This window comes from Crinia signifera, chromosome 4, assembly GCF_055691185.1.
Source record: "Crinia signifera chromosome 4, ASM5569118v1, whole genome shotgun sequence".
Lineage (NCBI taxonomy): Eukaryota > Metazoa > Chordata > Amphibia > Anura > Myobatrachidae > Crinia > Crinia signifera.
The window spans coordinates 227716251-227730599 of NC_139220.1; the positions used below are offsets into that span (position 1 = coordinate 227716251).

At 43.6% G+C, this 14349-nt stretch overlaps 1 protein-coding gene across 1 annotated transcript in view; it reads left to right on the top strand.

The window, feature by feature from the left end:
- Nucleotides 1-6842: 6842 nt before the first annotated feature.
- The window catches only part of AP4E1 (adaptor related protein complex 4 subunit epsilon 1), a 50624-nt gene continuing 43117 nt past the window's right edge, over nucleotides 6843-14349 (top strand). Inside the window, exons 1-4 of the mRNA XM_083183909.1 lie at nucleotides 6843-7016; nucleotides 8351-8422; nucleotides 10371-10494; nucleotides 12738-12811. Of these exons, the coding sequence (XP_083040035.1) occupies nucleotides 6891-7016; nucleotides 8351-8422; nucleotides 10371-10494; nucleotides 12738-12811 (396 nt within the window). The 5' untranslated portion in view covers nucleotides 6843-6890. The remainder of the gene's footprint in view (nucleotides 7017-8350; nucleotides 8423-10370; nucleotides 10495-12737; nucleotides 12812-14349) is intronic.

A 14349-nucleotide genomic window follows, 5' to 3' on the forward strand; every position in this document is an offset into this window, starting at 1 on the left:
TTGGCTATAGAGATAGCAGGAGTATATCAAGATGTAAATGTTCATGTTAACTACTCACCCCACTCCCCCTTTAACTCATTAACTTAAGGTGCATACTGTATATACAGTTCAATTATGGCTATGGCTGATTTTAACTGAAGCCAATTTTGACTATATGTTACTTACGATTGTCTATATTTACTTGAGATTTTGACTATGTACAATTTTGGCAATGGACAAATATATTATAGGCGATATAATCTAATTGCCTTGCCTGCACAGTCTATTTTTACTTGCAAAACTGACCTCGGGGGAAAACGCATTGGTATCGCAAACAGTACAAACACTGATTTTGGCTAACTTTTTATTATGATTTTTATGAATCGCGGGAGGGGGGGGTCATGGGTGTGTGTGTGTGTGTGCCGCTCACCTACACCATGGTGGATGGTGGGCGTGTACTGTAGCTCTGGCTGGGCGGGGGGAGGTGATGTCAAGGGGGTGGTGGTGTGTAGAACACTGGTCTTTTCCCTAGGGGGGCGGGTTTGTGTACCCCGCTCGGTGGGAACGTTATACACATAGAACACTGGTCTTTTCCCTAGGGGGGGGGGGGGGGGGGCAAGTTTGTGTATCCCGGGAATGTTATACACACAGGAGATGAGTGACAGATCTGGCTAATTATATAAGAGATTAATGTACTTTACACCCCAGGATGCAAAATAATAGAACAATAGCCAACAGGGTATTTAAACAGATACTATTTAGCACAGACTGTATATGCCCCCCCCCCCTCATTCCTGCTTGATGCTGCACTGTAAATCCACAAAAAATTCCTAGTGTGCGCAAGCATACATGGCCAATAAAGTCGATTCTGATTCTGATTTAACAAATGCAAACGAGCTATTGTCCAGCTATGGTGCAGGACAGGATACAAATGTTTATGGTGATATAGACCAGGTGTACTTCAAAGGGAATAAACAAAGGATCTTATGACACCTTGACCCCTGGGAACCAATATTTTCCATATGAAAGTTTAGAATAAAAGACTGTAGCTATCAGCTAGGGACACACAAACACACACACACACACACACACACACACACACACACACACACACACATCCCATTCAGAGAGTCAGGAGGAGAGATGTGACACAGGTGCAAGAGAGAGAACAGAACTAACAAGCAATGGGCTGGAGTGAGAAGCTAACAGTAAACATGGTAGCTATAAATGTTTGTTTATTGGTATAGTTATAGCTTATGTCAGTATTGTAGCAGTCTAGGTCTGCCAATATATACATCAATTACTGTGCCTAATGTATTTTGTATGGTTTGTTTTGCCTGTAAATAAATATCAGACTTTCGGAGCGAAAATTACAAGTCTTGAACTCTTATATTTTGGGAATCAGGTTATGACAAGTACTCTGCATATTGTATTGTAAAGTCTATTAGAATATAATTGCAGATGTCAAATATATATATGTTATAATATCAATACAAGATATAATAATCTATGTGGGAACATAGGTATGCTTGTGTGAGTGCATTTATGTACATGAAATTTTACTTTCATGGTGTGTGTGTTTGTATTTACTGTAGCATTGGTTCGGATGTGGAACTACAAGTCCCAGCAGACCTTTTAATGCCATATAATTGTGGTTCTCCAAGTACCTGGATGCCGGGGAGACTTGCTGGGGCTTATTGTTCCACAGCCAAACCCAATACTAATTTTTTTGACACTTTAATGACAATCAACTGGGCACCCACCACCCAGAGGTGTTGGGGGGGGGGGGGGTCCACACTCCTTCTGGGACCCTGACCAGGGCTGGCAAGTTAGGGGGTTAATGTGACGGCCAGGGGACCTATGTAAAAGTGTCCATGTGGCATTACCCTACTGACTGTTGGAGCACAGTGTTTTTTGAAAGACTATGTGTGTGGTATAGGGTACCGACAGTTGGGATCCTGACAGTCATTAGCCCGATGTCGGGATCCCGACTGCCCGGACTCAGACAGCATGGTGAGCGCAACAAAGCCCCTTGCGGGCTCGCTACGCTCACCACGCTGTGGGCACAGTGGCTCGCTACGCTCGCCACCTCTTCTATTCTCCCTCTATGGGGGTCATGGACCCCCATGAGGGTGAAAAGCCGGTGGCCATCGGGCAACCCTCTGTCGGAGATTTGACAGTCGGGATCCCGACGTCGGGTAAATTACTGTCGGGATCCCGACTATCGGAACCGCGTCCGGCACCCAAGAATATAAGGGGACTTCATACTTCTTTTGAACTAGGACTGATCCAAGAGCACGGTGCTGGTGTTGGAAATACGGGGGAACCCTATTCATTCCCCCCCCCCCCCCCCCCTGTGTTTCTGGAACTAGCACTATTTCAAAGAGCCCGGGGCTGGTTATGCTCGGGAGGGGATCCCCAATTCGTGTTTTTTTAACATTGTGCAATTACATTTGGCCCCATATCTTAGAAACATATAAATAAACAGATGCAATGCGCCATCTTGTGGCAGACTAGTAATGCTACAAGTAGGTTGCAATGTGAAATATAAAATTAACTCATAGAACATGAAGGAGCAATAGAATGTATCCCTAAAGTTTCAATGGTATTAGACCAATTACTATCAGATACAATGTGATAGAAACACATATATACCAGCAGTACTCAATACACCAGTGGGAAGTATACTCCGCACAGCCAGCACCACATGCGGGTATAAGGGCAACTGGCTCAATGGGCCCTATTCAGGCGGCCACACTCCACTGCCCCTGTGCATGGCAGCGAACGCACTTGCAGCCGTGTACACAGTGGGAAAAGTACTCCCCACCTAATGATTTTTACCCTGATCCCAGTGCTGAGTTAGCCAGAACTCAATCGGTGCTGCAAAAGGGAGTGGGGAGAAGGAGATGAAGCAGGGTTGCCGACTTTAACATTCTCCTCTCCGGGAGAAGCCCGGAGAGGAGAGTTTCAGCAGCCGCTCAGGGGGCGGGGCTTACGAGTGACATCACTAAGCCCCACCCCCATGGTGTTAAAGCAGCAAATTCACGGATCTCCATGGAGGGGGCGGGGCTAAAATGACGCGATTGTGCCGTTTTAGCTCCGCCCCCTCCTCTGAGACCCGAGGATTGCGGCATTTTAATGCCGCGATCCGGGGGTCAGCGGGGTCCCCCCTGAATCCGGGAGGGTTGCCCACCCTTGCGGGGGCCGGGAGGGTGTACCCGATTTTCGGGAGACTCCCAGAAATTCCGGGAGGGTCGGCAACCCTTAGATGAAGCAGCTGATGAAGCAGCCCTTTCTCACAATGGCCGGAGAATGCCTGTGTATTCTGGGGGATGCCTAGAAAACACCAGTGGTAGACACCTGCCTTCGCTCACTGCCTTCAGGCAGATGGCTGCTTAACGGTCATTCAATTATTGCTCAGGCTATGGATTTGCAGCTTGTGCAAATGAACCCGAATCGGGCACAATGTAACACAGATGTCACGTGATGTCACTAATGTGAGACAATCATTAGATTAACCAGTATATGTATATATAACAACACAAGATAAAAATAAAATGCAGCAATCAAATTGTAAAGTATTTAGTACAGCATATATGTATATAATACAAATAATAATATATATCAACAATAATAATAATAATATATAATAATAATATAATACAAAAATATATAACAATAATATTTATAAATACAGGTAAACAGTCTATACATCAATATATGGAAATACAGTTACCAAGCCTGAAGCCTCTACATTTCACATGCCAAAAAGTACAACCTGCTTTTTAGGATATAGCAGCAAATATTTAATATCATCTTTAATGTATGTAGAAGGGACTTAGGGCCTGATTCTTGTTGACTCGCAAAAGCAAACTCGTTCTTTTTTTTAATATATATATTTTATTGCATTGAGGCATCAATTGAAATGCATTACAATCATACTGTGGCCCTCCAGCTGTTGTGAAACTACACATCCCAGCATGCCTTGCCAGTTTTAGCATTCCCTAAAACTGTGGCAAGGCATGATGGAACTTGTAGTTTCACAACAGCTGGAGGGCCACAGTTTGGACTTGCCTGCCCTATGCTGTCAGATTCAGTTTCCAGAATTCCAAACATTCCGGAGATTGACCCTGCAGCTATCAAAAATTATGGGTCATAGAGTCAACAGTCAATTGGTCGCCCACTAACAGTGAAAAGGTGGACACATGAAAAGGGTCGATATGCATTAAATTGAGATGGTCAAAATGTCAACACAAGCCAGGTTTTTTAAGTCTATGTCCACATAAGTCCACATGGACACCGTATAAGTTTACTGTGTCCCCTCTCATGGCTTGCCATGCTTCGGGCATGGGGCCTCGTTACACTCGGCACACTATTATGATCTCACTCTAAAGTCTGGAAAACCACCTTTTTTGGAAAAAAAAAGTTGAAAACTCACGTCGATCTTTCCCATGTCAACCTTTTGCCTGAGTTGACCTTTTGACCATATCGATATAATGCATGTTGACCCTTTTTTATGTTTTGACCTTTTGATGTCAAACTATCGACTACATCCCCTACTGACATATGGGCTACATACTGCATTGTACCTTGCAGATGGTTCCCAAGACCCTCCCCAATAATGGGCAATGTGCATGTGTGGTCAGCGGGACCTGCTTCGACACTGAGCACATTGCAGAGACGGGTTCCTTTCCATGATGGAATTCATTGATATATTGGCCTGATACAATTGCATATTGCAATTTGATCATGAGTTCTAATAATGCACCCAGATTGCATTTAATATGTGATTACTTATACCCCTTGAGGGGCATACGCACGGAGCAATTTTGTGCTCTTTTCTAAGCAATCTGACTAGATTGCTTAGAAAGTAAGCACAGATCTCTCCGTGTGTATGCACAGAGTGATTAATTATCTCCTGCTTACTAAGCCAGTGCATGCAGTCTAAATCATGTGTGTGTGTGTGTGTGTGTGTACAGAATGAGAGATAAGGGGCATACACACGTAGAGATCTGTGCTAAACAATTTTGCTAAGCAATTTTTCTGGTGTCAAGATCTCCCATGGAGAGCACATACACACGCAGAGATTTGTGCTAAGCAATTTTGCTAAGTAATTTTGCTAAAGCAAAAATAGGCAGGGTAGTGGTTCAGAATGAGAGATTGCGATCAGTATCTCTCATTCTGTACACACAGACAGATTTGCAGTCATTTGCTAAGCAATTTGACTAGATTGTGACTGCATGCACTGACTTAGTTAGCAAGAGATATTTCATCTCTCGGAGCATACACACAGAAAGATCTGTGCTGACTTTCTAAGCAATCTAGTCAGATTGCTTAGAAAATAGCACAAATTTGCTCCGTGTGTACACCCCTTTAGTGATCGAGATCTCTTATTCTGAACCACTACCCAGCTTTTTTTTTTTTTTTTGCTTAAGCAAAATTGCTTCGCACAAATTTCTGTATGTGAATGTGCTCTCCATGGGAGATCTGGACACCAGGAAATCGCCTACCCTAAATAGCTTAGAAAAATTGCTTAGCAAACATGTGTATGCCCCTATAGTCTTCTTCAGTTACAAGTGTAGATGTACCTGAGACACTTGCTGTGCATTGCATAGGGATACAGTCATTGGGTCTAAAGCAAGTTGGCCGACAAGCATTGGGTCTACACCATTAGGTCGACATGGGTCAAGGTCGACATGGGTCAAGGTCGATATGGGTTTAGGTCGACATGGGTTTAAGTCGACAGGCCATTAGGTCGACAGTGTCTAGGTGGACAGTCAAAAGGTCGACATGGGGTTTTTCACTGTTTTTTGAGCCGACATGTGCCGACATGCGGTATTTCATGCCCTACCCTCCACTAGGGCGTGGTGGGAGAATAAAATAGTGTGCTGAGCGCAGCGAGGCACCGTGCCCAAAGCATTGCGAGCGAAGCGAGTGATGCAAGGGGATGCGGTGCACTGGAAACTGTGTCCATGTAGACTGTGTTGTCATTCAGGTAAAAAAAACGTGAAAAATCCCATGTTGACCTTTTGACTGTCGACCTAGACACTGTCGACCTATTGCTTGTGACGACCTATTGCTTGTGTCGACCGATAGACCTGTCGACCTAAACCCATGTCGACAGTGTCTAGGTGGACAGTCAAAAGGTCGACATGGGGTTTTTCACTGTTTTTTGAGCCGACATGTGCCGACATGCGGTATTTCATGCCCTACCCTCCACTAGGGCGTGGTGGGAGAATAAAATAGTGTGCTGAGCGCAGCGAGGCACCGTGCCCAAAGCATTGCGAGCGAAGCGAGTGATGCAAGGGGATGCGGTGCACTGGAAACTGTGTCCATGTAGACTGTGTTGTCATTCAGGTAAAAAAAACGTGAAAAATCCCATGTTGACCTTTTGACTGTCGACCTAGACACTGTCGACCTATTGCTTGTGACGACCTATTGCTTGTGTCGACCGATAGACCTGTCGACCTAAACCCATGTCGACCTTGACCCATGTCGACCCAAGCCTTGTGTCGACCTAACTGTGTCGACCTAATGCTTGTCGACCATCTTGCTGTAGACCAAACGATCCCAACCCCTTGCATATGCTCAGCTCCAAAGCATGTGAAAACATGCAATATACACTCCGCAAACATGGGTACATCCCACTATGCATCAGCATCAGCCTCCACATTTTCAGCAAGAATCAGTCTTGCTCTCTGGAATGTCGCTGAGCTGACTAGAAATATGCTCTAATAATGCTAAACTGAGACCATGAGTGTGTGTGCGCGCTGCTCGCACGCCCTCTAGTGCCAGCACCGCTCATTACATGTAATTTCACACGGCGGAATAAAGTTGTATCCTGTTGAAGAGAGAGGGCGGAAGTGGAGAGTGATGCCGGTTGTTGTTGTGATCAGGGTGCTGCCTGGAACATGACTGAGATTGTTGAGCGCACACTGAGCGCCCTGCCCGGCCTCCTCCAGCAGGATCCCCCGCCAGGTCCTAGCTCCAAGCTAGGGAATCTCATCCGAAGCATTACTGCTCTCAGCTCAAGACAGGTACGCTGGTTTACTATAATGTAGGTGCTGCGGTGAGTCTTGCTGACAGTGGTAGTACGTGAGTGTGACTTGCTGACAGTGGGAATACGGGTGTTTGGGTGAGTCTAGCTGTCAGTGGGAGTGCAGGTACTGGCTGGGGTGTGTCTGGTTGTCAGTGGGAGTACAGGTGCTGGGGTGACTGGCTGTCAGTCAGGGGAGTAGTGTCGAGGTGAGTTTGGCTAACAGTTGAGTACATGTGTTTTGTCTCTGACTGTCAGTGAGATTAGAGGTGCTGGAGTCTAGCTGTCAGTATGAGTACAGTAATGGAAGGAGTCTGTCTGCTAGTGAGAGTTTGCTGTGTTGTCTCTGACTGTCAGTAGGAGCGCCAGGGCTGTGATATCTCTGACTGTCAGTGGGAGCACCGGTACTGTGATGTCTCCGACTGTCAGTGGGAGCACCGGTACTGTGATGTCTCCGACTGTCAGTGGGAGCACCGGTGCTGTGATGTCTGCGACTGTCAGTGGGAGCACCGGTGCGGTGATGTCTCCGACTGTCAGTGGGAGCACCGGTGCTGTGATGTCTCCGACTGCCAATGGGAGCACCGGTGCGGTGATGTCTCCGACTGTCAGTGGGAGCACCGGTGCGGTGATGTCTCCGACTGTCAGTGGGAGCACCGGTGCGGTGATGTCTCCGACTGTCAGTGGGAGCACCGGTGCTGTGATGTCTGCGACTGTCAGTGGGAGCACCGGTGCTGTGATGTCTGCGACTGTCAGTGGGAGCACCGGTGCGGTGATGTCTCTGACTGTCAGTGGGAGCACCGGTGCTGTGATGTCTGCGACTGTCAGTGGGAGCACCGGTGCTGTGATGTCTCCGACTGTCAGTGGGAGCACCAGTGCTGTGATGTCTGCGACTGTCAGTGGGAGCACCGGTGCAGGAGTGAGCTGTAGTGGGAGGAAAAGTTCTGCAATGTCTCTGCCTATCAGTGGGAGCAGAAGTGAGCCTGACTTCTCTTCTGAGAACACTCCATGTTCTTATTCTGTCAATTTCTTCATACAGTTACTCCAGTCTTTCTATAAGCGGTCATATTAAAAGAGTATGGAAAATTACAGGCAAACTCAAAAGACATTTGTGTTCGCTATATGTAATATATGTATACTTTTATTCAGCATTTCTTTGTTTAAAGTTATTTTATATAAAATATTTATGAAATATATTGAAAATAGATGAACATTAAAATGTGTATATATAATTAAAATGTTTATATAATTAAGAATAAAAGGATTGATTATCGTTCACACTGTGTTTTTTTTTTTTACATTAAACATGGCAATTAACATTGATTTTTTTTGATTTAGGAAGAAGAAAAACTAATACAGCAAGAACTTGCCAGTTTGAAAACAACAGTTTCTTCTCCTAATACGACCCTGGTAACATCATATATTCTACAAATAAGCCAGACATTAAATTACATCTCTACACTTTCTATAAGGCATCATACTTATGGAATTGACTTAATTGTCTCATGTAAATACGTATAGATTTTTTTATTTTTATTTATCTACATGTTACTGCTACCACTCCTCCCTCCTCCCCATCTCCTCGTTAGGGCAGCTGTTTATTTATTAATTAATTAACAGTTTCTTATATAGCGCACACATATTCCGCAGCGCTGTACAGAGAATATTTGAACATTCACATCAGTCCCTGCCCCAGTGGAGCTTACAATCTATATTCCCTACCACATGTACAGGCACACAGACATTCTAGGGTTAATTTTGTTAGGAGCCAATTAGCCTACCAGTATATTTTTGGATTGTGGGAGGAAACTGGAGTACCCGGAGGAAACCCATGCAAGTACGGGGAGACTATACAAACTCTACACAGTTAGAGCCAGGGTGGGAATCAAACCCATGACCTCAGCACTGTGAGGAAGTAATGCTAACCATTACACCATCCGTACTGCCATGAAACTACACTTGTGAAACTACACATCCCAGCATGCCTTGCCATAGTTTTAGCATTCCCTAATAGCAAAACTGTGGCAAGGCATGATGGGATTTGTAGTTTCACAACAGCTGGAGGGCCATAGTTTGGACATGCCTGTCTTAGGGCCTTGTTCAGCTTTTTTAGGACAGCTTAAAGCACACAACTGGGCAAAACTGTGTTGCACTGAAGGTGGGACCGATAATATAGATTTTTGTGGTTTCTATTTTTTTTTATGTGCAGTGAAAGTACTGGCTGTTTTATTTTTATAGGACACTCACAACTTCTCAAAGTGCTTATATGTAACACTAAAACAATATTAGTTATATAATAAATTGGACAATCCTCTTGGTTCTAGTTCACTGCAGCAGTCTGTGGGAGTCTGTATTGGTCTCCCCATGTTTGGCCTGAAAGTACTAGTGGATAGCACTGTGCATGTGAACTGAAGCCAGTGGATTTAGAATAATACCAACGTTGAGGGTTCTTCTCTATATTGGTGTTATTTCATCCATGTGTACAATTGAAAAAAATATGCAATTTCAAAAATATGCATTGTCCATTCCTGATGAAGGTTTGGAGACAAACCGAAACGTAGAAATACTACAATAAAGAAGCAATTCTTTTTCACAAGTCCATGAGTGCCGCTGCATTTCTTCTTCTATCTACACATTTGCAACAGAAGGCACCTGGCCTAAAAACTACTTCAAAGCGTGAGTGCCAGACCACCAAGACTCTTCTATATATATATATATATATATATATATATATATATATATATATATATATATATATATATATATATATATATATATATATAATTAGTAGTAATAATAATATCAACAACATAATCATTATAATTGCTGAATGTGTGCATCATATATTCATTCTAGCATCCTGCATCTTTAAAAACCTGTGCATTTTCTCTTCCTTGCCTGGGGTGTCGCTCTTGGCTGTGGTGCTTCTAGCACAGGTATGATCTGCATATCAGTGCTGAAATACATACCACACTGTATTAAAGCACCACAGCAGAGAGCGACACCCCAGGTAGGGAAGAGGAGGCGCATATGTTTTGGAAGATGCAGGGTTCTAGAATGAACACTACATCATACTTCCAGCCACAAACCTTACACATACTCCTTGACCAATTACCAGCAATTGCTTGAATTACGAGTTTAGGCATTGGGTTCTAGGTAATATTAGTTTTGGCCAGGGTATGATGCTTAACTGTGTTTGCCTGTAATGCAATAAACATTGTTTCTGGACACTCTTGTAGTTGGTTGCTATTAATAATCGTGGGTGTACCAGATGTGCTCTATTGTTTTTTTCATTCTCTGATTAAACCACCAATAGCTTAACGGTTTCTAAATCTACTCTACTTCCTTTACATGGTAGAGGCAGATGAAGGAATGCATGGTGAGACTGATTTACTGTGAGATGTTGGGATACGAAGCGTCATTTGGCTATATTCATGCCATCAAGTTAGCTCAGCAAGGAAACCTACTCGAGAAACGAGTTGGTATGTATCCATCTTTTGTTCGTTTTTATACAGTTTTTTTTTTGGAAATAACAATAGAATACTACACACCAAAATAAGCAGTATGGTTATATGAATAAGTTATTGCTTTCAGCATGTTCTGCTTCTCGTGTTACTACGCTGAAATACAACTGACGTTTACACGATTATCACATTTATATAGATTGCTCAAGAATAATAGATCCTGATTGTTTTATAATTTAGAAATAGTGTGTGAACTGGTTAATTATGGAAGTAGTTATGCTGTCCTAGTTTTATTTACTACCCCCAAGTCGGTGACTTGGAATGTTGGGCAGACAAGTAAGGCAACATCCATCGAACCACTATTCTAGAATTGCATGGTTTAATTAATCTGTATTGTTCTCCAGGTGGCTGTGCATTTCACATTCTGCTGCAACATGTCTGTTCCATTTCAATTGAGCTGTATAGCATCTGTAGATTTAAAATATTTTTTATCCCGAAGCTTGCCCTACAATTCATTTTTGGATTTTGCCGTAAATGATACAATCGCAGTCACATATCATAAGATACATTGGAGAGAAGGGGGTTTGCTAGCGCTCAGTTACCTTATGAGCGAAGGGGCTGCACAGTGGTGGGTTGCCCAGACCCACAGAGAGATAGTGACAAACAAAGTATACTATGCGCTCTCCTTCTAACAGAGTTCCGCCTGTGTGCAGAAGTCTGCCTTGTAGTAAGCCCTGTGTGGTAATTGGTGCTCGGAATAAACAGTTGTTTGTATTGTGCAAGAGTGACAAGTCATGAGACAATACTATTAAAGCACCGTTGCTTTATTTATAAGGTGATAAAAAAGGTGTGGGTAAATGGTATCCCAATGGCGGGGATGAGTCACTGAGGGGGAAGAGGGATGCAAGGGGGGGTATCCGATGGCAGCACTGATGTTAGTGCTGTTCTGTCTGTGAATGCCGGTATGAATAACTGCAATTGCAGACAAGAGGGGAAATAAGTCAAATGAGTGCGTGGAGCACAGGGGGTGGTGCAGGGGGCTGGCGTCCCGTCCCCCCGCAGTGCACCTCTCACCTGTGTTCTGAAGTCGGAAGGTCCCGCGACGTTCCTTGTAGTTCTTCTCAGCCGCAGCACATACAGCGTGTGGAAGACGCTGTGTGCTCAGCTCTGCAGTGACGCGGTCGAGCGCGACTTCCGGGTCCCGGCGCCTGGTTGCCAGGGAGACCGTAGCCGCGTTCAGTGGCGTCTGCGCTGCAGGCTCAACTCCCAGCCGGGAGGAGACTTGGATGTGGATGTGGGAGCAAATGTGCTGGTGTCCAACGCGTTTCGACCGCTGTGCGGTCTTTTTCAAGGATGAAAAAGACCGCACAGCGGTCGAAACGCTTTGGACACCAGCACATTTGCTCCCACATCCACATCCAAGTCTCCTCCCGTCTTCCACACGCTGTATGTGCTGCGGCTGAGAAGAACTACAAGGAACGTCACGGGACCTTCCGACTTCAGAACACAGGTGAGAGGTGCACTGCGGGGGGACGGGACGCCAGCCCCCTGCACCACCCCCTGTGCTCCACGCACTCATTTGACTTATGTCCCCTCTTGTCTGCAATTGCAGTTATTCATACCGGCATTCACAGACAGAACAGCACTAACATCAGTGCTGCCATCGGATACCCCCCCCTTGCATCCCTCTTCCCCCTCAGTGACTCATCCCCGACATTGGGATACCATTTACCCACACCTTTTTTATCACCTTATAAATAAAGCAACGGTGCTTTAATAGTATTGTCTCATGACTTGTCACTCTTGCACAATACAAACAACTGTTTATTCCGAGCACCAATTACCACACAGGGCTTACTACAAGGCAGACTTCTGCACACAGGCGGAACTCTGTTAGAAGGAGAGCGCATAGTATACTTTGTTTATAAGATACATTGGGCCTTATTCTAGTTTCTGACAAAATCCTTCTTAGATGGACAAAACCATGTGCACTGCAGGGGGAAGATGTAAAATGTGCAGAGATAATTAGATTTGGGTGAGTTATTTTGTTTCTGTGCAGGGTAAATAATGGCTGCTTTATTTTTACACTGCAATATAGATCTCACTTTGAAGTAAAACCCCACCCAAATCTAATTCTCTCTGCACATTTTACAGTGCACATGGTTTTGTCCGTCTAAGAAGGTTTTTGTCAGAAAGAGTGAACTAGAATAAGGCCCATTGTCATGTAGTTTTTTATTGTTATTTTTCTTTCCATGTTGCAGGGTACCTGGCAGTGTCGCTGTTCCTACATGAAAACCACGAATTGCTGCTCCTGCTAGTTAATACAGTTCTGAAGGTAAAATCCCGATGCCTAAATCTGGACGTTTGTTATTGCTAGTAATTTCTTTTCTTCTAATTGTGTGCGATCTGTAGCACTTGCTGTGAACAGTAATTACATGCAAGTCCCAGCATCACTATTGATAGCTGATTGATACATGCATATCTTTATCTATTTCACTTAAGCCCAGACAGTTATTAAATTGAGCAATTTGCATATTTTACAGTCACATAACAAACTTTTTTTTACCGTCTGTTATATGCAGGGCTATTTTTGTACAGGCTTTAGCAGGAACTGAGGCCCTTATTCTAGTTCACTCTTTCTGACAAAATATTTCTTAGATGGACAAAACCATGTGCACTGCAGGTGAGGCAGGTGTAAAACCCCACCCAAATCTAATTATCTCTGCACAAGTAACACCTGCCTCACCTGCAGTGCACATGGTTTTGTCTAGCTAAGAAATATTTTGTCTGAAAGAGTGAACTAGAATAAGGGCCTCAGTTCCTGTTGGAGCCTGCACAAAAATAGCCCTGGTTATATGTAAATATTTAATTGCAGGCAGTTGCTTTTGCTTCATTAAACAGCCCAGTAAATAATTTGCCCTTTCATCTGTCTGTTCCAGCTTCTGCTTCCATTATATGTGTACATGCTGTGTCCAAGTTCAATGTTTCTGTCCTTTATATTACAACTTTTCTCAAGAACAGTTTCTTAAGAAGTCCTAATAAAGGACTTAATGTTGAAATGATATGCAGCATCTACATGTGGCCGCGGGTGCTGCTGTTTCAATCCACATACATAAGTGCACCCGGTTAAGAATTTAAATTGCAGTCTTGGTGCTGGCACTGTGTGTGTGTGTGTATGTATGTATGTATGTATGTATGTATGTATATATATATATATATATATATATATATATATATATATATATATATATATATATATAATATAATCTATATCTGTAGGTTCACACCCTTAGCACTGCTAAAAATAATGTATGTGCACACCCATCATAAGGATTATAATGAACTCTGCTATTTAATTTAGATATAAAATGAGGTGTTTAGCATAATTTTTTTGTTAAAAGGCCCGCCTACTTCAGGGGAAAAGAGCAATGTGTGGACCACCCTTTTAAGGGGGTGGGTCTGGGGGCACCTGGTATGGGTAGTATCTTCAGCAGCTACTATAAAAAACAGGGTAGCTAGTCCTGTACACTGAATAAATGTAGCTAGGGAAAGGGTAAGCTGCGCTATATATGAATTTCTAAGAAGTTATAAAACACCTCTAATAGAGTATTAAATGGCCTCTATCAAAATTTAAAAAAACCATTGACCTAAATAATAATGTATAATATAAAATAAAACCACAATAGTGAAATATGAATATATCCCGGAGAGTCAGTTCCTAGAAGTACCACAAATTCTTCAGGTAAGTATAGATGGATAATTACCGTCCCTGTTAGGATAAACAAAGAATTGGCGGTCCACTGAAAGGTCCATGCAGTCGGCCCAAGATAGGTGTGAAGCACCGACAATCAGCTGGAGATAATAGGTAATTGG